Consider the following 27,715-nt stretch of genomic DNA (forward strand, 5'->3'; position numbering starts at 1 on the left):
TGTATACCTAGAAGACCAAGTATAAAAGTCTGATACATATTAACAAATAATACTAATTTAGCTATTATTATTTGTTAGTATCTTCTGTGGGCCATTTGAGGATGTTTTGAAAACATTGTGACTTCCCTTTCTAGCCAAGGGTAATAGAGAACAGATTTCCTTTCCTGACGACACACCAAAAAATTGACAAAATATATGAAACAAAGGTTTGGAAGACATTGGACATTAGGCAATGAAGAACGATGACTTCTCAGAGAGAAAATACAGAACACATTTCCTGAGGAAGGAGGCAGGTGGGCTCTAGGCTAGTTATTTACAACCAGCCTCCTGTTTGCACTTTGAGATGGAAATAACAACAAGAACAGGGTAAATAGCTGGGCTGTGCTTCTGTGGACACTTTAAGATAACAGTTATGGCAGGTGCAGAGAGGGGCTAAACCCTGTTTTAGTAAAAGATCAAGAGGTCACATAGTTCCCATCCTTGGGGCAAGGGAGATACTTCACATGCACAGAAAGGCTCTTGGGGGGTCAAAAAGGAGGGGGCACCACCCCATAATATGTGATGCCGAGGCCCCCCATAGACCTCTGGGCTGGAATCCATCTTAGAAAAAAGTTGTGCACGCATGTTGGGGAGGGTCCTAGGGCAGGTCAGGTGTGGAAAAAGAAAGCAGATAATTGGCCAAAGGTAGACAAAGACCTGGAAGACTTACCCTATATAAATGACTTAACCGCCTCTTTACTGCACTCCTCCTCATTAGGGAGGATGCCCACACCCATTCTCTCTGGGTATTTCTGCCTTGCTTCTATCTTAACTGAGCAAACGTTTCTCTGTGTGCTCTCCCACTTGTTGTGCTGTGTCTCTAGTAATAAACTTTGGACTTGTTTTTACAGTTTTTATCTCCTTGAGAAATGCATTTTTCAATGGGGGCAAGAGCCAGGGAGATTTTGCTTCTAGCTTCTAGCCCCTGCTAGACTAGTGGGTAGGATTCCTGGCTTTCCTCTAGGCTACCCAGGTCCAATTCCTGGGCAGGGAACTAAGATCTCGCTTCAAACCACCACTCACTGCTGCTGACTCTCCAAGATCAGTGCAGGGAGGTGAAACCCAAGCAGAGCCTGGATGACTCACTGAGGGTCAAAATTGAAGCCGAGAGTCCAGGGAGAGCAAGGTAGTTGACTCCACAGGACAGATCACCACAGAGAGCTGGAAAGGGAGGGGGAGGGAGAAAGAGAGGGAAAGAAAGGAAGAACACGTTGGAGACCTTCAGAGGATCTTTCTTAAGTATTAGCACATTTAGCACATATATAGGAGGAAAACTACCTGAGACTGGAAAGAATCACCAAAAAGGATTAAAGGCAACTATACCTTGGTGTAGTGGGGAATAATTAGCCCCAGACTGAGCACTGTGCTGGCCCCATCTACAAGATCATAAAAGCAAGACTCAAAAAAAAAATCAAAATGTTTTCAAGTAGCTTAAATACATCCAAGTTCAAGGCTCAAAAATATTTATAAGAATGCAAAAGTATCCACCCATCAGTCAAGTAAAATTAACAATGAATGCTATCCAATAATAAAATTGCCAGGAATGCAAAAAAAGCAGAAAAATATAACCCATAATAAGGAGATAAATCAATTAATTAAAACTGATCCAGAATTGACATAGATCTACCAGATAAAGCATTCAACAGTTTTTACACCTGTATTCCGTATGTATGAAAAGATAAGTAGAGACATGGAATATATCGCTATCCCTATGTATGTATGTATCTATATTTTTTAAAGATGATTAATGAACTTTTAAAGGTGAAAACTACAATGTATGGTGTGAAAAATGTACTGGATGCAATTAAATGTAGATTAGATTCCACAAGAAAATATTAATAGACTTTATTATATAGCCATACATACTATCTGAAATGAAACAAAGGATTTTTTTTTGAAACATCTTTATTGGAGTGTAATTGCTTTACAATGGTGTGTTAGTTTCTGCTTTATAACAAAGTGAATCAGCTATACATATACATATATCCCCATATATCCTCCCTCTTGCATCTCCATCCCACCCTCCCTAACCCACCTCTCTAGGTGCTCACAAAGCACCCAGCTGATCTCCCTGTGCTATGTGGCTGCTTCCCACTAGCTACCTATTTTATATTTGGTAGTGTACATAAGTCCATGCCATTCTCTCATTCGTCCCAGCTTACCCTTCCCCTTCCCCAAGTCCTCAAGTCCATTCTCTACATCTTTGTCTTTATTCCTGTCCTGCCCCTAGGTTCTTCTGAACCATTTTTTTTTTTCTTAGATTCCATGTATATGTGTTAGCATATGGTATTTGTTTTTCTCTTTCTGACTTACTTCACTCTGTATGACAGACTCTGGGTCCCTCCACCTCAGTACAAATAATACAATTTTGTTTCTTTTTATGGCTGAGTAATATTCCATTGTATATATGTGCCATATCTTCTTTATCCATTCATCTGTCGATGGATACTTAAGTTGCTTCCATGTCCTCGATATTGTAAATAGAGCTGCAATGAACATTGTGGTACATAACTCTTTTTGAATTGTGGTTTTCTCAGGGTATATGTCCAGTAGTGAGATTACTGGATCATATGGTAGCTCTATTTTTAGGTTTTTAAGGAACCTCCATATTGTTCTCCAAAGTGGCTGTATCAATTTACATTCCCACCAACAGTGCAAGAGGGTCCTCTCTTCTTCACACCCTCTCCAGCATTTATTGTTTCTAGATTTTTTGATGGTGGCCATTCTGACTGGTGTGAGGTGATACCTAATGGTAGTTTTGATTTACATTTCTCTAATGATTAGTGATATTGAGCATTCTTTCATGTGTTTGTTGGCAATCTGTATATCTTCTTTGGAGAAATGTCTATTTAGGTCTTCTGCCCATTTTTGGATTGTGTTGTTTGGTTTTTTTTTTTTTGATATTGAGCTGCCTGAGCTGCTTGTAAATTTTGGAGATTAAAATTTACAGCTTTTTGTCAGTTGGTTCATTTGAAAATATTTTCTCCCATTCTGAGGGTTGTCTTTTCATATTGTTTATGGTTTCCTTCTTTTAAGTTTCATTAGGTCCCATTTATTTATTTTTGTTTTTATTTCCATTACTCTAGGAGGTGGGTCTAAAAGGATCTTGCTGTGATTTATGTCATAGAGTGTTCTGCCTATGTTTTCCTCTAAGACTTTTATAGTGTCTGGCCTTACATTTAGGTCTTTAATTCATTTTGAGTTTATTTTTGTGTATGGTGTTAGGGAGTGTTCTAATTTCATTCCTTTACATGTAGCTGTCCAGTTTTCCCAGCACCACTTATTAAACAGGCTGTCTGTTATCCATTGTATTTTCTTGCCTCCTTTATCAAAAATAAGGTGACCATATGTGCATGGGTTTATCTCTGGGCTTTCTATCCTGTTGCATTGATCTATCTTTCTGTTTTTGTACCAGTACCATACTGTCTTGATTACTGTAGCTTTGTAGTATAGTTTGAAGTCACAGAGTCTGATTCCTCCAGCTCCATTTTTCTTTATCAAGATTGCTTTGCTATTCGGGGTCTTTTGTGTTTCCATACAAATTGTGAAATTTTTTGTTCTACTTCTGTGAAAAATGCCATTGGTAGTTTGATAGGGATTGCACTGAATCTGTATATTGCTTTGGGTAATATAGTCATTTCACAATATTGATTCTCCCAATCCAAAAACATGGTATATCTCTCCATCTGTTTGTATCCTCTTTAATTTCTTTCATCAGTGTCTTATAGTTTTTTGCATACAAGTCTTTTGTCTCCTTAGGTAGGTTTATTCCTAGGTATTTCATTCTTTTTGTTGCAATGGTAAGTGGGAGTATTTCCTTAATTTCATTTTCAGATTTTTCATCATCAGTGTATAGGAATGCAAGAGATTTCTGTGCATTAATTTTGTATCCTGCTACTTAACCAAATTCATTGATTAGCTCTAGTAGTTTTCTCATAGTGACTTTAGGATTGTCTATGTATAGTATCATGTCATCTGCAAACAGTGACAGCTTTAGTTCTTCTATTCCAATTTGGATTCCTTTTATTTCTTTTTCTTCTCTGATTTCTGTGGCTAAAACTTCTAAAACTATGTTGAACAGTAGTGGTGAGATTGAGCAACCTTGCCTTTTTCCTGATCTTAGTGAAAATGGTTTCAGTTTTTCACCATTGAGAACGATATTTGCTGTGGGTTTGTCATATATGGCCTTTATTATGTTGAGGTAAGTTCTCTCTATGCCTACTTTCTGGAGGGTTTTTATCATAAATCAGTGTTGAATTTTGTCGAAAGCTTTTTCTGCATCTATTGAGAAGATCATATGTTTTTTCTCCTTCAATTTGTTAATATGGTGTATCACATTGATTGATTTGTGTATATTGAAGAATCCTTGCATTGTTGGGATAAACCCCACTTGATCATGGTGTATGATCCTTTTAATGTGCTGTTGGATTCTGTTTGCTAGCGTTTTGTTAAGGATTTTTGCATCTGTGTTCATCAGTGATATTGGCCTGTAGTTTTCTTTCTTTGTGACATCTTTGTCTGGTTTTGGTATCAGGGTGATGGTGGTCTCGAAGAATGAGTTTGGGAGTGTTCTTCCCTCTGCTCTATGTTGGAAGAGTGTGAGAAGGATAGGGGTTAGCTCTTCTCTAAGTGTTAGATGGAATTCAAGTGTGAAGCCATCTGGTCCTGGGCTTTTGTTTGTTGTAAGATTTTTAATACAGTCTCAATTTCAGTGCTTGTGATTGGTCTGTTTATATTTTCTATTTCTCCCTGGTTCAGTCTTGGAAGATTTTTCTTTTCTAAGAATTTGTCTATTTCTTCCATGTTATTCATTTTATTGGCATATAGTTGCTTGTAGTAATCTCTCACGATCCTTTGTATTTCTGCAATGTCAGTTGTTACTTCTCCTTTTTCATTTCTAATTCTATTGATTTGAGTCTTCTCCCTTTTTTTCTTGATGAGTCTGGCTAATATTTTATCAAGTTTGTTTATCTTCTCAAAAACTAGCTTTTAGTTTTACTGATCTTTGTTGTTTCCTTCATATCTTTTTCATTTATTTCTGATCTTTATGATTTCTTTCCTTCTGATAACTTTGGGGTTTTTTGTTCTTCTTTCTCTAATTGCTTTAGGTTTAAGGTTTGGTTGTTTATTTGAGATGTTTCTTGTTTCTTCAGGTAGCATTGTATTGCTGTAAACTTCCCTCTTAAAACTGCTTTTGCTGCATCCCATAGGTTTTGGGTCATTGTGTTTTCATTGTCATTTGTTTCTAGGTATTTTTTGATTTCCTCTTGTTTTCTTCAGTGATCTCTTGGTTTTTCAATAGTGTATTGTTTAGCCTCCAGGTGCTTGTATTTTTTACAGATTTTTTTCCTGTAATTGATATCTAGTCTCATGGTGTTGTGGTCAGAAAAGATACTTGATATGATTTCAATTTTCTTAAATTCCCCAAGGCTTGATTTGTGACCCAAGATATGATCTATACTGCAGAATATTCCATGAACACTTGAGAAGAAAGTGTATATTCTGTTGTTTTTGGATGGAATGTCCTCTAAATATCAGTTAAGTCCATCTTGTTTAATATATCATTTAAAGCTTATGTTTCCTTATTTATTTTCATTTTGGATGATCTGTCCACTGGTGAAAGTGGGGTGTTAAAGTCCCCCACAATTATTGTGTTACTGTCGATTTTCTCTTTTATGGCTGTTAACATTTGCCTTATGTATTGAGGTGCTCCTATATTGGGTGCATAAATATTTACAATTGTTATATCTTCTTCTTGGATTGATCCCTTGATCATTATGTAGTGTCCTTCTTTGTCTCTTGTAATAGTCTTTATTTTAAAGTCTAGTTTGTCTGATACGAGAATTGCTACTCCAGCTTTCTTTGGATTTCCATTTGCGTGGAATATCTTTTCCATCCCCTCACTTTCAGTGAACAATAGTGGTGAGAGTGTATGTGTCCCTAGGTCTGAAGTGGGTCTCTTGTAGACAGCGTATATATGGGTCTTGTTTTTATATCCATTCATTCAGTCTTTGTCTGTTGGTTGGAACATTTAATCCATTCACTTTTAAGGTAATTATCGATACATATGGTCATATTACCATTTTCTTAATTGTTTGTGGTTTGTTACAGACAGGACAGGGTTAAAGGAGCAGCTGATTAGGGGGCTCTGGATCACTCAGGCCGGGGGCAGGGAGGGGTACAGAAGGCGGAGCAAGCCTGCGGCAGCAGAGGCTGGCATGACGTTGCAACAGCCTGAGGCATGCAGTGTGTTCTCCCGGGGAAGTTTTCCCTGGATCACGGGACCCTGACAGTGGCGGGCTGCACAGGCTCCCCGGAGGGGTGGTATGGATAGTGACCTGTGCTTGCATACGGGCTTCTTGGTGGCTGCAGCAGCAGCCTTGGCACCTCATGCCCGTCTCTGGGCTCTCCCTGATAGCCACAGCTTGCGCCCATCTCTGGAACTCTTTTAGATGGTACTCTGAATCCCCTTTCCTCACGCACCCGGAAACAATCGTCTCTTGCCTCTTAGTCAGGTCCAGACATTTTCCCGGACTCCCTCCCGGCTAGCTGTGCCACACTGGCCCCCTACAGGCTGTATTTACACAGCCAACCCCAGTCCTCTCCCTGGGTTCTGACCTCCGAAGCTTGAGCCTCAGCTCTCAGCCCCCACCCGTGCTGGTGGGTGAGCAGACAAGCCTCTTAGGCTGGTGAGTGCTGGTCGGCACCAATCCTCTGTGCAGAAATCTCTCCTCTTTGCCCTCTGCACCCCTGTTGCTGAACTCTCCACCATGGCTCCGAAGTTGCCCTGACCGTCTCCGCCAGTGAAGGGGCTTCCTAGTGTGTGGAAACTTTTCCTCCTTCACAGCTCCCTCCCCGAGGGACAGGTCCCATCCCTATTCTTTTGTCTCTGTTTTTTCTTTTTTCTTTTGCCCTACCCAGGTACATGGGGAGTTTCTTGCCTTTTGGGAAGTCTGAAGTCTTTTGCCAGCATTCAGTAGGTGTTCTGTAGGAGTTGTTCCACAGTTGTATTTCTGATGTATTTGTGGGGAGGAAGGTGGGAGGTGATCTCCACGTCTTACTCCTCCACCATCTTGAAGGTTCCCTCAAACAAAGGATTTTATAAATGTACATAGGATCAATAAGCTGTGGAACAACTGCAAACAGCCTAATCTTTATGTAACTGGAGTCCCCAAAGGAAAGGAGAGAAGGATGAGTGTTAAAAAAGAGGGATAAGTGTTAAGAAACTGAGGACTTTATGATGGAAAATTTTCCAAACTTGGTGAAAACTATAAACCCAGTGGAAAGTATTTTTTTCCTTTTTCCTCCTGACATCAAATAAGTGTGGTCTTTTCCAACACCACATATTCTCTGACAGTAACTGTTAGCAATCAATCCTGAGGATACCTACCTGAAGCTAGCATCAGATTCCACAAGTTAAGGGCTCAGTCCCACAAGACTTCCCTCCACTTCAGACACCAATCACAAGTCCCAGGTAACCAGTGCTTCTGAATGACTGGCTATAAATTGAGGCTTCCTACAACTCCCCCTCTTCAGATCCAATAATTTGCTAGAACAGCTTACAAAACTCAGAAGAGAACTTTACTTATGTTTACAGTTTATTATAGAAGATACAAATGAACAGCCAAATGAAGAGGTACCCAGAAGGGTGCTGAGCACCAGAGCATTAGACCCCATGGAGTTCAGGTACACCATCCTTCTGGCACATGGATGTGTTCACCAACATGGAAGCTGTCTGAACCCCATCATTTAGGGTATTTCATGGAAGTTTCCTTAAGTAGGTGTGACTGATTAAATCATCGGCAATTGGTGATTAGTTCAATCTCCAGCCCCTATTCCCTTTCTGGGGGTTGATGGATGAGGCTGAAAGTTCCAATCTTCTAACTATTGTTTGGTCTTTCTGGTGATGAGGTCCCATCCTGAAGAAACCTACGGGGTCTACCAAGAGTCACTTCATTAGAACCAAGACCTTCTTATCACCTCTATCACTCAGGAAATTCCAAGGGTTTGGGGAGCTCTGTTCCAGGAACTGGGGATGAAGACCAGATATCTTTCTATTATACCACACTCAGAGACCAAAAGTGGTCAATGAAATTCAAGCCCAAGGAAGGTGGGAAAAAAACCCTACAACAATGTACATAATAAACAAATTGCTAAAAACAGTGAAAGACAGAAAAATCTTAATAGCATTCAGGGAAATGGGCAGTAAAATAAAGAAACAAAGATAAGAAAGACAGTATATTTTTTTGTAAGAACTATGCAGGAAAGAGTGTGATTCTATTTATATAAAATACTAGGAAGTATAAGATAGTGTACAGGAGAAGCAGTGTTGCTGGGAAGTGGGCATACATGGGGGAGCAGGAGGGAGGTATTACAAAGGTATATGAGGCAACTTTCGAAGGTGATGGATATACTCATTATCTTGATTGTGGTGATGGTTTAATGGATGTATTCATATCTTAAAGCTCATAAAATTATATCTCAGTGAGTGCAGTTTATTGTATGAATAAAGCTGTTAAAAATAAAAACAAAATATGCATTACATGGCCATTTTTTCTTCTAATTCATACAACATGAGGCAAAATATAAATTTCCAGTATTTTATAGATAATTTAACAAATCAAGGAATGTTAAAAAGACTTGCCCATGGCTAGCTAAAAAATCCCCACATCTATCTACTTTAATGACCATTTATTCCATTATTTGTTTCTGTCATGCAGACAATATGAGCAGATTCTAAAAGATCTTTCTGATTGTAGGAAACAAAAATTATGGACATAATGTGTTGCATTTGAAACATTATACTCTGTGAAAAATTAACTAATGACAGGGATAATACTGTATTTCTTAAATCCCTTAATGCAGCTCAATTTTATTCAATAAATAAGTGAATTAACTTTAAAAAGTTGTATAAATAAATGAATAGAGGAAACAAATTAATGGTTTATTATATTTGACAATAGGAAAAATTATTGTATTTCTGAGGATAGGAAAGAGAAGAGTGGCCTATGCACAAGAGAAGGATATGGGAAGAAAACAAATACATCAAATGTGTAAATGCTGATCATGCTTGCTGAGGGAGAATTTATATTTGCAGATAATTGAGACCATCATCATCTCACTCTTTCTACAGTTATTGCCTCCTAATTACTCTTCCATCTTCTACTCATGCCTCCTCAATTCATTCTCTAGACAGAAGCTAGAGTGATTGTTTTAAAACATAAGACAGGTAATATCACTTCTTTGGTGAAAAATTCCTCCAATGGCATCTCATTATACTTAGACTAAAATGAAAAACTCCCTATCTGGCAAAAAACCATATGTGAACTGACTTCTATTCTCTGCTCTCATCTCATGCTTCTGTTCCTTTTACTGGCCTTCTTTCTATCCCTCAAACCTGCCATTCTTGTTCCTGCCTGGGAGCCATTGCACTAATTGTTCCCTTTGCCTCAGTCATTCTCCCTCACATCTTTACATGGATGACTCCTCCATGACAGCCCTTAAATGGCCTTTTGCGACCATCAAATGCTGCTCATTCAGTGACGAAGCAATCACTCTCCATCATAATACTTTACTTCACTGATTCTCAACTGAGGAAAAAATATATCTCCTCAAGGGACATTAGGAAATGGGTGGGGAATTTGTTAAGATAGGTATGTAACTGTACTGGAATCTAGTAAGTAGAGGTCAAGGATGTTCTAAACATCCCACAGTGTAAAGGACAGCAGCCTCCCACACAAAGAATTACATAAGCAAAAATATCAGTATTGTCAAATTTCAGAAAACTTGCTCTATTTTAGTTCCCTGCCCATCATGTATAATTATCTGATATTTTCTTCTGCATTTACTTTTTTCTTTCATTTTTCCTACCGTGGTAGACTAAAAATCCAATGGGAACAGGAACGTTAGCTCTGTTGTTTCCTCTTGTATTCCCAGCTCTTAAAGTAATGACTGGCACAGAATGTTTTGTTGATAAGTATTAACTGAATAACTGAATGCCACCCACATTTTCCTTTAAAAACATTATATAGGACTAGTTGAGTATTTCCGCAAGTGACCTCCATCATCAGCTGAAGACATGTTTTCCCCAGAGCACTATTTTAGACTAAAGGAGAGGGGAGTCAACTTTTTATAAGTTTTAAAAAATAAAAATGGCGTGAATACTAGAAATCTTCAGGGAAGGAAAGTTGCCAAGCACACATGATTTTTGAGTAAAATGTTTTTCATAGCTTGTGAAATAAATCTGCTTTCCCAGATCTCTGGCAAGGTCAATGATTTGTGCTTAAATGTGCAAACTTGTTTCATCTCTGATTTTTCCCTCTGTCATGCTATAAATAAATTAAAATTTTATCTAATTTGACTTGTTTCCACCTGTTATATATGAAAGGATACTACAATGCTAGCTGATGGTTTTCCTGGAGGAATGACTACTGACCTTATTATTTCAAGTAAAAGTAATAGCTTTAGCAGTTGATATTCTGCAGGGAAAAAAATCTAGAGGAAACAAGGATTGTGAATAATGGTGCTCATATTAGGCAGATTATGACAAAAGTGGAAATTTGGAAGTTAACAAAGCATCTGTCAACAGGCACCCATGAAAAAAACTGGTTCTACTTTATTTTGTCTATTATTTTCTTCTCTCCTGAATAGTTACTTTGGTATAACATATTTATCAAAGACAAAAATCATGGCTGTTGAAATGAGGTCAAGTAATTTGCTTAGGCTCACAGAGTGGTGGAGCCAAGACTTGACTTTAGGTCTGTTAAAGAAACAGGCACCAATAAGTTTATATATGTTACTTCTTAGTTAATGCGTTTACATTTTAAACAAGTGTTTCTAGGGAAAAAATGCCTTCAATTAAAAGAATAATTAATAATGTCAGAAATTTGGGGCACAAGGAAAACCAGCAGTGGCTATGTTTGATAGTTGGAAAAGCTTTTGATGCCCGTTATATCATATCACCCATGCATATGTATGAATTATTTGTACACTGCTCTCTGATTTAGCTTAGCTAGATACAGGCACTTAAGGCTTCAAAGGAGTTTCTTTTTCCTCCTGTTGCATAGAGGTGTCATTCATAGTATCAATAGATTGTATCACTTTTATTGAACCAGTATATTTCTTCACCTATTTTATTTATTTATTTATTTATTTTTTGTGGTACGCGGGCCTCTCACTGTTGTGGCCTCTCCCATTGCTGAGCACAGGCTCCGGACGCTCAGGCTCAGCGGCCATGGCTCACGGGTCCAGCCGCTTCGCGGCATGTGGGATCTTCCCAGACCGGGGCACGAACCTATGTCCCCTGCATCTGCAGGCGGACTCTCAACCACTGCGCCACCAGGGAAGCCCCCTATTTTATATCACAATATATTTCTCCGTATACTGTCACAGTATTGTACAATGGAAACAGTTGAATTATTTGTTTAAAAACTTTTTTATTGAATATCTATCATTTCTGCATTCTATTTTCTTATTCAATATAGTTGTCATTTTCTTCTTATTTCCTTTTCTAATCATATAGTAATATCAAATAATCAAAATTAAAATGATTATATTCCACTATATACCTACATTGCAACTGCCTTTTCAGTTGAGCTTTCTTTTTTCTTAGTGAATGGACACTGTGTGAGATTTAGCCATCATGTCGAGCACATGCTCCTTTATGGGTTTATGAAATTATATTTTATAGAACTAGAATATTTTTTAATTCTAAGTACTCTCAGTTATCTTCCTTTATCACTTTGGTCTTGACTTTTCAGAAATAGTGGGGGCTTATCTAATCTGTCCAGAAACATTTGAAAGATATGGGAATGCAATGGTGATGGAAGGTTTCTCCATCACTGCTAGAATGAGGTCACCAGAAGATGATGGTAACAATTGTTTTGCCTTCATTTTTAGATGTTAATTTCAGATCCACCAAGAAGAGGGTATAATATATTGGATATATGGTAGGGGGGAAATTGCATTGGTGGTCAAACTCTGGAAAGGCCAGGCAGTTCATTACTTCATACATTTATTCTTGCTTCATTCTATTTCTCTTTCAATCAGTTACCTTTCATTCTTTAATGTAACAAATGTAATGAACATTTTATATGTATTCATAAGCCAGAACTTTTGAGTTCCCAAAGTTTCTAAGTTACTGGCTGTAGAGAGAGTAGGGAGTTAAGAATAGAACTTTTTCATTAAGCCTCATATATCATCATGTTGGTTCATGTTCAAAAAGGGCTAACCCAAAGGCTTTTGTAGAAACCAAAGGCTTAATGTGTTAGGGGCAAAAACATGAAGGATTTTTTAAAAAATTATTTCCCCAGAGAGTGGCACAATTTTGTTTCCTCAAACTCTTTTCTATAAGACCTTATAACTTAAACTCTTAGTTTATCCCTTTTCATAGCACTAGCTTCAACTCTGAGGGACAGTACTTTTTACAGAAAACCTTGTGGATTTTTTTCTTTCAATTTGGCTGAAGTTCTGTAAGAGGGATCAAGGGATTGGCACACATAGGCAGACTCTTAAGCATACAGAAAGGGATATCTCGTTTACTGGGAAGAAAATTGAGTATAAGAATAGAGACAGAGGAAAATATAAAGGAGACAGAAATGTAATAATGAAAAGATCACTGCTTTGATTTCGTTTACATGTTGCAAGTGTTTTGTAAACAGAAAAACTGAATGCATTACAAAAAATGACTGGCTTTTATATACATCTTGTGATACCTTACATGCTGTTTGGGGATAAATACTAGAAAAAATATTTGGAATTTGATAAAAAATTGAAATAGAATAAAAGGCAATATGTCAAATTTCTAGCATTTTAAATATGAGTAATGTATTCTAAGAGACAAGATACAACGTTTACTACTTCATATATGGCATCTTTACTAGTTTGCTAAAGCTGCCATAACAAAATACCAGACTGGGTGGCCTAACAGAAATTTATATGCTCACAGTTCTGGAAGGTAAAAATTCAAGATCAAGGTGTTGGCGAGGTTGGTTCCTTCTGAGGGCCATGAGGAAGGTCTGTTTCAAGCCTCTCTCCTTGGCTTACAGATAGTCATCTTTTCTATATGACTTCTAGTTATCCCTCTGCACATGTCTGTGTCCAAATGTCCTCTCCTCTTTTTATAAAGACACCAGTCATATTGGCTTAAGGTCCACCCTAATGACCTCATTTTAACTTAATTGAAGACTTTCTTTTAAAACCCAGTCTAAAAATATGGTCACATTCTGAAGCACTGGGCGGAGGAAGGGGTTAGTCCTTCAACATACGAATTTTGGGGGTTACACAGTTCTGCCCATACCATTCAGCAATGTTAGTCAAAAAGCATCTATTGTATTAGATTTCTTTCTGGAACCAAAACACTTTAGATATTAAGTGCAGCTTAAAAACTTACTGGTAGATTAAGTCTTTGACCTTGATGAAAACTATGAAAAAATATACAGACACAGAGGAGAGATATGGCACAAAATTAGGATTAGCTCTGCAGATCTACATAGGCACTGGGCTGTTTTACATGACTGAGAAGATAAGACTGGGGTTTACTCAGCAAAAGTAATACTAGGAACAAAGCAATTCCTATCTTGCAGATGCAGAAATAAGGAACAAATATGCTAAGAGACACATAAAGCCACTGAGTTAGTTATAGGCATAGTGGAAGTGTAAACAATATTTTCCGATACCCAGTTGAACCTTCTATAACTATGACTATTGTTACTTGGAGAAGATAGTTTTATTAGGCTACAGCATATGTAGACTAGTGCATTCAGGTAAGCTATAATACTTTCAAATGGAACATAATAGAGACTTCACATGGTGCAGACCAAAAACATATGGCTCCATTCAGAAAGACGGTAAATAATGCATTGCTAGTAATAGATTCAACCTGGTCAGAACAGAACCTAGCTGCAAACCACCACATAAACAGTAACAGCCTGTTCCTTTGCAGGTACTTTCTTTCCATAATTTATCCATCTTGAAGAAGGTATGTGTGTTAGAGGCAGGGAGGGCATGGGAGGAGGAGGGGCAATTCTTCCCCAGAATGATGCACAATATGTTATTTCACTTCTCTTTTTGCAATTTAAAATTTGAAAGGAAAAACAATGACTAAACTTGCCATTTCAATCGAATCTCTTACTTTCCGGGGAAAATGAGTCTCAGGCCACCACATGTAGAGAGGCCAGAAAAATAGTCACAAAATCCAAATGTGAGGTGGCAGTTAGAAAGGCTATGGCTCTGCTAAGGCTCTATTGAGTGAATTTGATCCCTACATGACAGGAATAGGCATAGGTGTTGTTTCTTCCACTTTAAACTACTTTTTTTGGCTCTGTAGGCTTTGGGTAAAATCAAAATTAAGTAATGAGATCACACAACACAATTGCTACCTCTTAAATACAAACACTATAGGCACTAAACAACACATCATAATTTCAATTTCATTTTTATTAATACTTTTACCAATAAAAATTTTCATTTTAATTTTATTGGAATTTTGCACAGGACTTTATACATATTCTCACATCTAATGCTTATAATGGTTCTATGAGGTAGGTATTCTTTTCTTTGTTCATATGAGGAAAGTGACCCCAAGAGAGGTTAAAAATATTACCCCAGATCACACGAAACCCAGTGCATCTACTCTGAAGTCCACATTCTCAATTACTTTTTTACCTATTATTGTTACAAAATCTCTCTTTTTTTCCTGACAAAGGCATCCATATGAACATATTTATTTCTTTTTTCCTATTATTATTATCTAAGTGTAGTTGATTTACAGTGTTGTGTTAGTTTCTGGTGTACAGCAAAATGATTCAGTTATACGTATATTTTATATATTCTTTTCCATTGTGGTTTGTTACAGGATATTGAATATGGTTCCTTGTGCTGTACATTGGGACCTTGTTGTTTATCTATTTTATATATAGTAGTGTGTATCTGCTAATCCCAAACTCCTATTTTGTCCCTTCCACACCCCCTTTCCACTTTGGTAACCATAAGTTTGTTTTCTATGTCTGTGAGTCTGTTTCTCTTTCATAAATAAGTTAATTTGTGTCATATTTTAGATTCCACATAGAAGTGATATCATATGATATTTGTCTTTGCCTGACCTACTTCACTTAGTATGATCATCTCTAGCTCCATCTATCTTGCTGCACATGGCATTATTTCATTCTATTTTATGGCTGAGTAGTATTCCATTATGCATATGTACCACACCTTCTTTATCCATTCATCAATGGACATTTAGATTGTTTCCATGTCTTGGCTATTGTAAGTAGTGCTGCTATGAACATTGGGGTGCATATTTCTTTTCAAATTAGAGTTTTCTCTGGATATATGCCCAGGAGTGGAATTGCTGGATCATATGGCAACTCTATTTTTAGTTTTTTGAGGAACCTCCATACTGTTTTCCACAGTGGCTGCACCAACTTACATTCCCACCAACAGAGTAGGAGGATTCCCTTTTCTCCACATCCTATCCAGCATTTGTTACTTGTAGACATTTTAATGATGGTCATTCTGGACCTGTGCGAGGTAGTACCTCATTGTAGTTTTGATTAGCATTTCTCTAATAATTAACAATGTTGAGCATCTTTTCATGTGCCTATTGGCCATCAGTATTTCTTCTTTGGAGAAATGTCTATTTATGTCTTCTGCCCATTTTTCGATCAGGTTGTTTGTTTTTTGTTGTTGTTGAGTTGTATGAGTTGTTTGTATAGTTTGGAAATCAAGCCCTTGTTGCTTGCTTCATTTGCAAATATTTTCTCCCATTCTGTAAGTTGTCTTTTTATTTTGTTTATGGTTTCCTTTGCTGTACAATAGCTTATAAGTTTGATTAGGTCCCTTTTGTTTATTTTTGCTTTAATTTCTATTGCCTTGGGAGACTGACCGAAGAAAACATTGGTACAATTTATGTCAGAGAATGTTTTGCTTGTGTTCTCTTCTAGGAGTTTTATGGTGTCATGTCTTATATTTAAGTCTTTAAGCCATTTGGAGTTAATTTATATTTGTATATGGTGTGTGGGGGGGTGTTCTAACTTGATTGATTTACATGTGGATGTCCAGCTTTCCTAACACCACTTGCTGAAGAGACTGTCTTTTCTTCATTGTATATTCATGCCTCCTTTGTCAAAGATTAATTGACCATAGATATGTGGGTTTATTTCTGGCTCTCTATTCTGTTCCATTGATTCATATGTCTGTTTTTGTCCCAATACCACATAGTTTTGATTACTGAAGCTTTGTAGTATTGATGTGAACACATTTAGAGTTAACTGTTGGTATGTGTCTATTTCCTCAAGATGCTAAATGACTTTTAGAACCCTCAACATGATTAGTTGAATGTTATTTGATGATCTCAAGGTGGTGTCATAATTATTGTAACATTCCTATTAGGCACCATGCTGCTTTGCTTTCTGTATGCTCAGCAAATATTTCTGCTTGTAAACAAAGTAGATCCAGGGGACTTCCTTGGTGGTGCAGTGGATAAGACTCTGCACTCCCAATGCAGGGGGCCTGCATTCGATCCCTGGTCAGGGAACTAGACCCCACATGCATGCCACAATTAAGAGTTTGTGTGCCACATCTAAGGATCCCACGTGCTGCAACTAAGGAGCCTGTGAACCACAACTAAGGAACCCACGTGCCACACTAAGGAGCTGGTTGGCCCCAACTAAGAAGCCCTGGAGGTGCAACTAAGGAGTGTTGCAACTAAGGAGCCCACGTGCTGCAACTAAGGAGGCCACCTGCCGCAACTAAGACTCCATGCAACCAAATAAATAAATAATAAATAAATAAATATTTAAAAAAACAAAGTAGATTCAAAAGCTCTATGGTAATAGCCAATAGAAAATTACCTAATCTACTTATTTTAACACAGTTCTGCTCCATTATATGTAATATAACCATTTTGCAAATATCTTTTGCTTTATATTCTTTCTTATGATGTCCACATATTACTTAATGATACTCAAAACATACTAGATATAGAGAATCAAAAATATATTTTCCTGTATCTTGGCCTAGAAAAAAGAATGAAGGGGGTAACAAACAGTTTATAAGATCATGTATCATAATATCAAAGCAAATTAGGATGTCAGAAGTAGAGCTTTTCCTGGTACTAAGATGCACAATGAATTTCTCCCGTGGGTCTGCAGTAAGTGGACACATTGATTATAGCAGTAGGGCCTCAGTAACTTTTCCAATAAAAATGTAATGGGAAATTTCATATGGCCATTCTTATAATGTCCTGCAATGAAGACTGGTATGATAACACTAAAGCAAAGTTTGGTAAAGGAAATTTTAATAGGAACCATAATAAAGTAATGAAAGGGGACAGTCTTCTAATATACTGGCTTATTCTGAAAAGAAAAAAACTTAAATAGCTGAAGAAACGAATGAAATTCCTTCATGTAATCCCTTATGAATGCTATTTCTCTATGTGAACTTGTGATAATAGAAATCAAAGCTCTATTCTCTGGATGGACCCTGGAGTACAGAGTGTATTATTCACAGGGGGCCTTGGGTCACAAAGCTAATATAATAGGATGCTAAAATGGAACCTTCAGCTGAGATCCTAAGGCAACAGATAGCAGAGTGAGTTGTAATTCCCATTACCTCTGCCAAACTTCTAAAATATGATTCACCATCAGCCAACTAGAATACTCCTAAAACTATCTCCTTCCCTGTAGGACTGAAAGGATTGGGAAAGAAGGATTTTCATGTTAGTTCTTAGGAGAAAGCTGTGTTATATGCTCCACTTCCTCATCAACATTTGGTATTGCCTTTTTAATTTTGGTCATTTTATTGAGTATGTAGTGGTATGCTACATATCAATATGCTTTGTCTTTAAATTTACATAAAGTAAATAACCACTCTTTGTAGCATAAAATTCTATGGGTTTTAACAAACACATCCACATGTATTCACCACCACAATCAAGATACAAAACAGTTTAAGTATTTGAAGAAATTCCTTCATGATGCCCTTCTGTAGTCAACCAGCCTTCCCTTCCCCAACCCTTGCAAAAACTGATCTATTCTTCACATCTATAGTTTCACTATTTCTAGAATGTTATATAAATTAACTCATACATGTAGTCTTTTGGGTCTAGTTTCTTTCATTTAGTAAAATGTATTTGAGATTCATGTTATATAATATGAATAATTTTATTGGCAAATGGTATTGCATTGTATGGATGTACCACAATTTGTTTATTCATTCACTATTTAAAGGACATTTGGGTTGTTTCATTTTTAGTCATTGCCAATAAAGCCAATATAAATGTTGTATACAGGTTTTCATGCAAATGCAGATTTCTATTTCTCAAGGAGTAAAATTGTTTGGAAACATGGTAAATGCATGTTTAATTTTATGCGAAACTGACAAACTGTTTTTCAAAGGGACAGTGCCATTTCACATTCCACCAGCAATATAGGAGAACTCCAGGTGTTCTGCTTTCTACCAGCACTAATCAGTAGTTTTTTCGTGTGCGTGTTTTGTGTGTGAGTTTTCTGTTTGTTTGTTTGCCATTCTAATACATGTACAGTGGAATCTCATTTTGGTTTTGCTTTTCCTAACTTTCTTAATGACTAATCATGTCTGTCACCTTTTGACATATCTGTTTACTACTTGAGTATTTTCTTTCAAAAAACATCTATTTAAATCTTTTGTTCATTTATTTATTAGATTGTATGTTTTTATTGAGTTTTGAGAGTTCCTTATATATGCTTGATACAAGACCTTTGTACAATATGATTTAGAAAGTTTTCTCCCATTATATGGCTTGCCTTTCTATTTTATTAATAGTGTCTTTTGTAAGGCAAAGTTTTGTTTAATTTTGATGAAATCCAGTTTATCCATATCTTCTTGTATGTCTTATGCTTTTAGTGTCATATCTAAGAACGCTTAGCCCAAAACCAAGATTTTTTTCCCCTTGTTTTCTTCTAGAATATTTATAGGTTTATGATTCACATTTAGGTCAATGATGATTATTGAGTTAATTTATGTATAAGATGTGAGATATGGGTCAGAGTAGACAACCTTGACCCTCATCTTGGGGGAAAGGATTTACTCTTAAATCATTAAGTAAGAGGTTAGGTGTGTAGGGTTTTTGCAGAAGTTTTTGTCAAGTTGAGAAAGTTCCCTTCAATTCTCAGTTTTCTGAAACATATTATCTTGAATGAATATTGAATGTTTTCAATGATTTACCTGTATCTAGAGATACTTGTAGATTATTGTTGTTGTTCTTAATATAGTGAATTATATTGTTTGATTTTTCAGTTGTATCACCAGTCTTTCAATTCTGGGATAAACCACACTTGGCCATGGTGTATTATCATTTTTATATATTACTGGATTTGTTTACTAAAATTTTGTTAAAAGATTTTTGTGTCTATGTTCATGATTTTTTTTTCTTTTGTTGTTGTTAGTTTTGATATTGAGGTAACGTTAGCCTCATAAAATGCTTTGGGGAATTTTCCTTCTCCATTTTCAGAAAGACTTTGTATAAGTCTGGCATTATTTCTTCCTTAAAATCTTAATAAACATGATCCTGGAGTTTTCCATGTGGGAAATTTTAAGTTATAAATTTAATTTCTTATAATTGAAAATATATTGAATATTCAGATTTTCTATTTCTTCTAGGTCGGTTTTGAGATTTGTGTGTTTCAATGAATTTGCCCATTTAATCTAAATTCTTGAGTTAAATGTTAGAGAGTTTTTCTTAGTATTTGTTTAGTAGCTATTCAATTTTTCTTATGACTATAGTTATTATATCCTCTCTTTCACCCCTGATATTGGTAATTTGTGTTATCTTTCTACTTTTTATCAGCCTGGCTAAGCTTTATCCATTTCAGTGATCTTTTAAAAGACTAGCTTTGGTTTCATTGATTTTCTCTATTGATTGTCCATTTTTAATTTTACTGATTTCTGCTTTTTATTACTTTCATAATTCTGTTTTCTTTAGGTTTCATTTGTTCTTCATTTCCTAGCTTCTTAAGGTTGAAGCTCACAGGATTGATTTTAGACCTTTATTTTTTTTTTGGTGGTATTCTACTGTCTTCTGGCTTATGTAGTTTCAGACAAGAAGTCTGGAAAATAATTGTTTCTGTTTCTTGGCATGTAATGTTTGTTTTGTCTTTGGGTGCTATTTAAATTTTCTCTTTCTTTCTGGTTTTCAGCAACTTGATTATAATGTGCTTTTGAGTGATTTTTATTTGTGTTTATCCTGATTGGAGATTATCAACTTATTATATTTGACATTTTATTGTATGCATCAAATTTGGAAAAAAATCCTCCTTTATTTCTTCAAATATTTTTTCTATCTCCTTTAGGGAACTCCAATATCCATATATGAGAGAAATTTATATTTTCCATATATCACTGAGGCTCTGTTTGTTTAATTATTTGTTTGGTTATTTGTATTCTTTTCTCCTTCTGCTTCAGTTTAGATAAATACTAAAATGCTTGAATAAATACTTTCAAGTTTAATAAAGTTTGTCTTCAGTATCTAGTCTGCCAATTAATTTCAGCCAATTAATATTTCGTTTGGATATTTTGTGTTCTTATGTCAAGAATTTTGGTAATTTTTTTCTATTTTCCATTCCTCTCATAATTATATTCACTATTTTTTCCTTAAATACTTAAATATAGTTATAATAGCTGGCTATTTTAAAATATTTGCCTGATGGTTCTATCATCTCTTTCATTTGTAGATCTATTTCTGTTGACTCATTTTTATCTTAGTCACTGTTCACAGCTTTCTGCTTCTTTGAATATATAGTGATTTTTTCCATGGGAAACTGGAAATTTTGTTTGTTACATTGTTGAATGTCTAGATTTCATTTTGTTCCCTTAAAAAATGTTGGGCTTTTTTCTTACAGGAAGCTATATTACTTATAGATAATTTTGGTCCATGGAATCCTACTTTTAAGCTTTAAAGGAGCAGATCTAGAAGAATCTCTATTCCAGCCTTTCTTTAACCTTTCTACTAAGACATAAGCCTCTTAAGTCTGCACTGAATTCTCTGATAATTACAGAGGCCTTTTCATTCTGGATAGTCAGAGATCAAATGACTCCTCACATTGTTTGAGCTCTAGGAATTGTTCAGCTTACAAACTCCCGAGTTGTTCTTTCTTCAGCTTTTTGAGATTTCTTGCTATGTATGTACAGCCTAGTCCTCGGTAAAGACAAGGAAACACATGTAAGATTTCTGTGTGAGATAGTACCTCACACCTGCCAGAAAGGCTATTATCAAAAAGACAAGAAACAAGTGTTGGTGAAGATGAGGAGAAAAGGGAACCCTCGTGCACTGTGGTGGGAATGTAAATTGGTACAGCCAATTTACATTGGAAAACAGCATAGAGATTCCTCAAAAAATTAAAACTAGAACTACCATATCATCCAGCAGTTCCACTTCTGGATATTAATATGAGGAAAACAAAAAATTTAATTCAAAAAGATACTTGCATTCTAATGTCCATTGCAGCATTATTTACCAATAATAAAGGTTTGGAAGCAACCTAAGTGTCCATTAATAGAGGAATGTTTGACAGATGAATGGATAAAGAAGATGTGGTATATATACAATGAAATATTACTATCTATAAAAAAAGAGTGAAATCTTTCCATTTGTGACAACATGGATAAATCTAGAGGGTATTATGCTAAGTGAAATAAGTCAGGCAGAGAAAGACAAGTATATTATTTTACTTATTTGTGGAATCTAAAAATAAAAAATGAACAAACAAAACAAGTCAGAAGTGGCTTATAGATACAGAAAAAAACTGGTGGTCAACAGAGTAGAGGAGGGTGGGAGATTGAATAAAATAGGTGAAGTGGATTAAGAGGTACAAACTTCTAGTTATAAAATAAATAAGTCATGGGGATGTAACATACAGTTTAAGGAATATAGTCAATAATATTGAAATAATTTTGTACGGTGACGGATGGATACTAGACTTATCCTGGTGACCAATGTATAATGTATATAAATACTGAATCACTATGTTATATACATGAAATTAATATAATATTATATGTCAAATATACGTCAATAAACAATAAAAAAGAAAAATTATTAATAGCAAGCATGTGTATGCCATATAACATTAGTGCAGGCTTTCTTGTTTTGCTTTGTTAAGAAAGGAAAGAAGTGAATTAAGGTTGAATTGTCCTTGGGAATTCAGGCAGAGAGAAAGTGACTCCAACATGAGATCAACCTTCAAATCCATCTACAGATCTACAAGAGAGATGTATTTACTGATCTCCTACAGTGATATGAGAACTTAACTGGTCATTGCTATTAACACCTCTCAGCGACTTCTTTATTTTCACTTCTAGTTCCATTGAATATCATGTTAAGACAGAAGCATCAATCCTTGAATACAGTAACCTCTCACCACAGAAACAATATTTATCTAAACTAACCTTCCTGGCATGCCTAATCCTGTGCATTGTAATAACAACATATATATATTTCCTATGATGTGTCACACAGTGTTCTAAGCACTTTGCTTACATTAACCCACTTAATCCTCACAACAACCATAAGTATGAGGCAGGTTCTGTTATTATCCTCACACATCACAGATGAGTAAACTATTGGTCAAATACTTTGTATCAGGTCACAGAGCTTGTAAATGGCAGAGCTGCCATTTGAAGCCATATAGGCTAGTTCTAGAACCCACATCCCTAACCACTCAATATGGGAAAATGCATAGAGGAGATACTTGCATGATACTAAATATGCTGGTGTATAACAAGCTGACAGGAAATAATTACAGTCATAAATGTAAGTGAATCATTCAAAGGGTATTTTAAAATTCATTTGCAGAGTACTATTTAGTAATAAATGGCTATGAGAACCTAATAAAATATATTCTTTCAGGGCAGCCATGAAAAATGAGATGACTGTTTCTGAGCAAGGGTTTTGGGAAATGATTGAAATGACTCTGCAAAGCAGTGTGTAGTCATTGGCACATCATCCGAGTATGTGCATTCAGAGATCAGTAACTGAGACACAGAGGCTCCTAGAAGGGCTTTGAGAATTACTTAGGAGGTAAAATTGACAAGGCACAGTGACTGATGGTTTATGGACTAAAGCAAAATGTGCTGTCAAAGTTAAGCTAAGATTTGTGTCTTGAGCAACTAGGTGATAATCAGAGCACTCACTGAGATTGGAACTCGGCAGGAGTTTCAGGTATAGCAGGAAAAGTAAGTTTGGTTTTGGTGTTTTAATTCTGAGATGCCTGTGAGACATCCAAGTGGAGATGTCCAGCTAAATAAATGTCTCCAAGATTCGGGATATAGATACAGGATAAATAGATCAATCAGATGCTTATCAATATATAGATAATAGTGAGATGAAAATGAATGAACAAATCCCTTGAATCATTAAAAGTGTACTGAATGAGGAAAAGAGAGGTCATAGGACAGAAGCAATATTTGGGAGATGTGAAGATGTGAAGGGTTTTGAAAAAGTGAAAAGAAATAGCCAGAGAGGTGAGAGGAAAATTAGTGAAGGATAATGTACTAGAAGTTAAGGGAAGGGAGATTTATTTTGTCAAAAGTTTTTCTCAAACATATTAGCACTTTGTAGAAATATAATGTTGTTACTAACAATTTTCACATGATTTACCAAACCATAAATCCAAATCTAGATATTATTCAATGGCCAATACAGAACTCTTTCCTGCCAGATTCTTATCAGAAATCAGTATAAGAGAGATATTATAAAGCATAGCTGTATCCTGTTTTATAGCCTTTCTTTTGAAGATGTTGATAATAGTGGCATCATTGAAAGCCTGTGGAATTTCTCCAGTTCTCCTTTTTTTTTTGTGGTATGCGGGCCTCTTACTGTTGTGGCCTCTCCCGTTGCGGCTCCGGATGCGCAGGCTCAGCGGCCATGAATCACGGGCCCAGCCGCTCTGCGGCATGCGGGATCTTCCCGGACCAGGGCACGAACCGGTGTCCCCTGCATTGGCAGGCGGACTCTCAACCACCGCGCCACCAGGGAAGCCCCTCCATTTTTTTTTGAGACGAGTCTATCCATGTCTGGAAGAGACTAAGCACAAAAGAAAACTATTGTTTAGATTACAGGAAGTACTTATCGCTTTTTCTTCAAAATTGTATTTGAAGTTTTTGTTAGTCTTTATAATCATAAAAAGGATCTGTGATAGCTGTACCAGAGTCTGTTCTCACCACTGCCATCACTTATCACTACAAGACGTCAGCAAGGATGACAATTCTTTAAAGTTCTTTCCCTTCTTCTCGACTCTGAAGGAGAAGTGGCAACTTCTACAAATATGTGTTTAGATTCTTTGTGCACTATCCTAACGGCACTTTATTAATTCCTTAATCAATGTATTTTTTATTTATTCAATAATATTTACCAAGTATATACTGTTTCAAGTACTATGGTAGAGCTAGGGATGCAGATAAACAAAACAGAAATTGTTGTTGTGCACATGGAGAATGGTAAAACCTGTGACCAGAAGAAGGCTGCCAAGTCACAATGGCTTATGTTTCACCAACATTTATAATTGGTACCCTACGAAATATTACACAATTTTTATACATCTTCTAGATTTATAAGGAGTATGCTAGGATAGTACATAACCCTCATAAACACTGTAAAGTCTTGGCAGTGGTGATGATGCCAAGTCACTAGCTCCCTATATCCCTTTAGCCTTGGTCTTTCCCCTCTGGTTTCTGGGGATAAGTTGAGTTAGATTGCATGAACTGAAATGTTACTCTTTGCATTTCAATGTACTATGCGCAAATCATCTTCCCTTACTAGGGGAGTGATGGAAATAGAGAGAGACCCTGACAAGTGTCCAAGGACAAGATTGGTTTCCTTGGGTCTAAAACTAAGGTAAAGAATTACTACTCAGGAAAACTGAGTATAACAAAAGCCAAAGAGGCAACCAAGCAAATCACAGACAGCCAGGACACTCCAGGGTATAAATTCTAGGCAAAGCAACTCCAAGTTTCAAATCTGAAATTCAAGTGTGGTAAGATTAGACTGAGAAAAGAGCAAGATGCGTTCAGGATGAAAACAGAACTACAGTTGTGTGAAAACAAGAGAATACTTAGAGCACACCTTTGGGAAGAGCTGATGCATGGTGAATGGAATTAAGGGAATGGCTTAAAGTATCAGGAATCCAGTGGGGAAAATTAAGATGTTGACCATGCATTTATGCTTCTTTATATTAGTGTCTTATTATCCATAGCTAGTGTTGGCAATATCACCCATTCATTCACTGGCTCTATAGGTATTGATTTGTGCAATGCATAGACATCTATTGATAATTCTGGTATGTAAATAAGGACATTGTACTCTGGTGGGGTTGGAGAAGGATCCCTGAATCTGGGTACATAGATTGTGCGGTGAACTCTAGGAACAAACATTCAATAGATGTAACTGGTGCTCTCGAGTTGAATGAGGTAGTGGTTTTGATATTGGTGATGTTTTGTCACACAGCTTCTTGTAGTTGTTGTCAGTCTTACAAAGTCTGCCATTTAACCATTTAAGAGAGAAAACATGCTTGCTTCTTTTTATATTTCTGAAATCTATTATTTCAAATCTAATGTGTTTCTTTCTTTAAACAATGACATACTCTAATACACACCATATTTAATGATTTATTTATCAAAAACATGTGTTTGGGGGGTAACACTTCTTAAAATTATGTCATTTCACAAAAATGGGAATTTACATGTAATATTTTAATATTGAAAATAAGTTAGACCCTTATAAATTTTGGTTTTACAAATTTTCACAATATTATACCTTTTCACTTGTGATTGGCTTCATTTTATACTGCCCAATGAGATTATTTAATTCTGATATAGTAGATTAATTTTCCCCATACTTTAATTTCTGTTTAATATCCCCCTTTATAATTCAAGTTATATTTTAAAAATTCTTAGATATGAATAAAGATTTTGTCCTCCCTATATTTCAGTAGTTTTTTATGGACACATTTAGGCCTAGATTATATTCATTGTAAGAATTAAAAATAAGAGAAATAGAAGGGAACATTAAAATTTAATATTATGTTAGTGTTTGGAGTCAGATAAAGATATCAAGTTGAGCAAAGAAAATGATTATAAAATCAGATTTTAGGAACATGAATTTGAAGACAACTGCTGCTTTTGTGAGCTTACCTCTGTATACCTACAATAGCATATCAGCCAACTATCATCTCAGAAATATAACTCTCCTCTGTCTACAAATTGTGATCAGCCAGAGAAATGACTTAATCATCTATATTCTAAACACTGCAGATTTCAGTTAGCAAAGTCATAGTTACCTGGAGGGCAACAATGCAGCAACTGATATACTCAGACAAGGGAACCCAAAGGATAAAAAAATTTTAACATAGATATTATATATGAAATCCCTCCTCCTAAAATTCACATAGGCCCATTCTTCCTCTGCAGTATCTCTAATAATCAGGAACCTCCTGCCCGATGATTCTCTACTTTCAAATAAATAAAAATTCCATTATTTCAGAAAGGAGTCTTCTTTTCAAATCCCATTCACTTGGGAATATTCTTTTATCCATGATTATGTCTCTGTATTTTTAATCTGTCACTTTTAGTCAAATAGAATGTTTTCTCTGGAATATTAAAAAATAAAAGTAATTTAGTTTGTTTTTACAGCCACTTAACTCTTAGTTTGAGAATCATAAAGTTTTTTCCTGAGGTTTATTAGGTGGGTTATGTATAGTGTATATAGTATACCTCCCTTAGAAATCTTAAAAGTATGGAAACTGAAATATAGCAATGGTTTAATATATCTCCATACTTTTATCAATCCATCTAGCTTGAAACTTTGAGAATGAGTGTGAGATTTCCCCAAAAGAAAAGTAGCATTTAGTTAGGTTAAGTGTCAAGTTGCTAGCTTACACTGTATAAAAGTCAATATGTAGCAAGTCATATTAGTGAATTTCATCTACACTGCTAGGAGGTTGTTGAACTCAATTACAGAAATGTGCAGAGCTTGATTTGATGTGTGAGGAGGTTAGGAGACCACAATCAATTAAAAAGAACACATGTATATCCTGTTGTGGGGAAACAGTTGTTACAGTATCCCTTGTTCAGTTTCTGCTTTTTTCTCTGACTTTACCTCTGAATATAAGAGAACAAAAGGTTTAATAATTCCCCAGTTATATTTGGAATTATTTTGTCAGCAATATCTAATAGGAAGACACACCATCTTTGTTTTACTTGAATGAAGCCTCAAGCAGCTACAATTAAACACGCTGTACTTTTTCCTTCACGTAGCGAAACCATTTGAAAATGGACAATATTTGGACATTTATGGAATTACACGGGACCAGGCTGGAGAATATGAATGCAGTGCAGAAAATGATGTGTCATTTCCAGATGTGAAAAAAGTGAAAATTGTCGTAAACTGTAAGTCCCATAACCTTTTATCAATATAATTTCAAAGAAAAGATAAAACACCTGAAAAATACTGTCTGAAACATATGTTGCAGTTTTTTAAGAGGTGGTCTATTGATAAACACTACCTATTGGCAGTGAAAATGTTTACATGTTAGAATATTGATCAAATTGTTCATGTAACATCAATTGCCCCAAGTAATTCCACAATAATTCAGTTTAATGTTTAGATGGCAGTGTTTCCATTATCATCCTAGTCCCTGGCATTCTA

At 36.0% G+C, this 27,715-nt stretch overlaps 1 protein-coding gene across 3 annotated transcripts in view; it reads left to right on the forward strand.

The window, feature by feature from the left end:
• The window catches only part of NEGR1 (neuronal growth regulator 1), a 909,422-nt gene that overhangs the window by 590,898 nt on the left and 290,809 nt on the right, over positions 1-27,715 (forward strand). For all 3 annotated transcript variants that reach the window (XM_049703327.1, XM_012537085.2, XM_049703332.1), the window contains one exon: positions 27,325-27,456. In XM_049703327.1, the coding sequence (XP_049559284.1) occupies positions 27,325-27,456 (132 nt within the window). The remainder of the gene's footprint in view (positions 1-27,324; positions 27,457-27,715) is intronic.

Source organism: Orcinus orca, chromosome 1, assembly GCF_937001465.1.
Source record: "Orcinus orca chromosome 1, mOrcOrc1.1, whole genome shotgun sequence".
Classification (NCBI taxonomy): Eukaryota; Metazoa; Chordata; class Mammalia; order Artiodactyla; family Delphinidae; genus Orcinus; species Orcinus orca.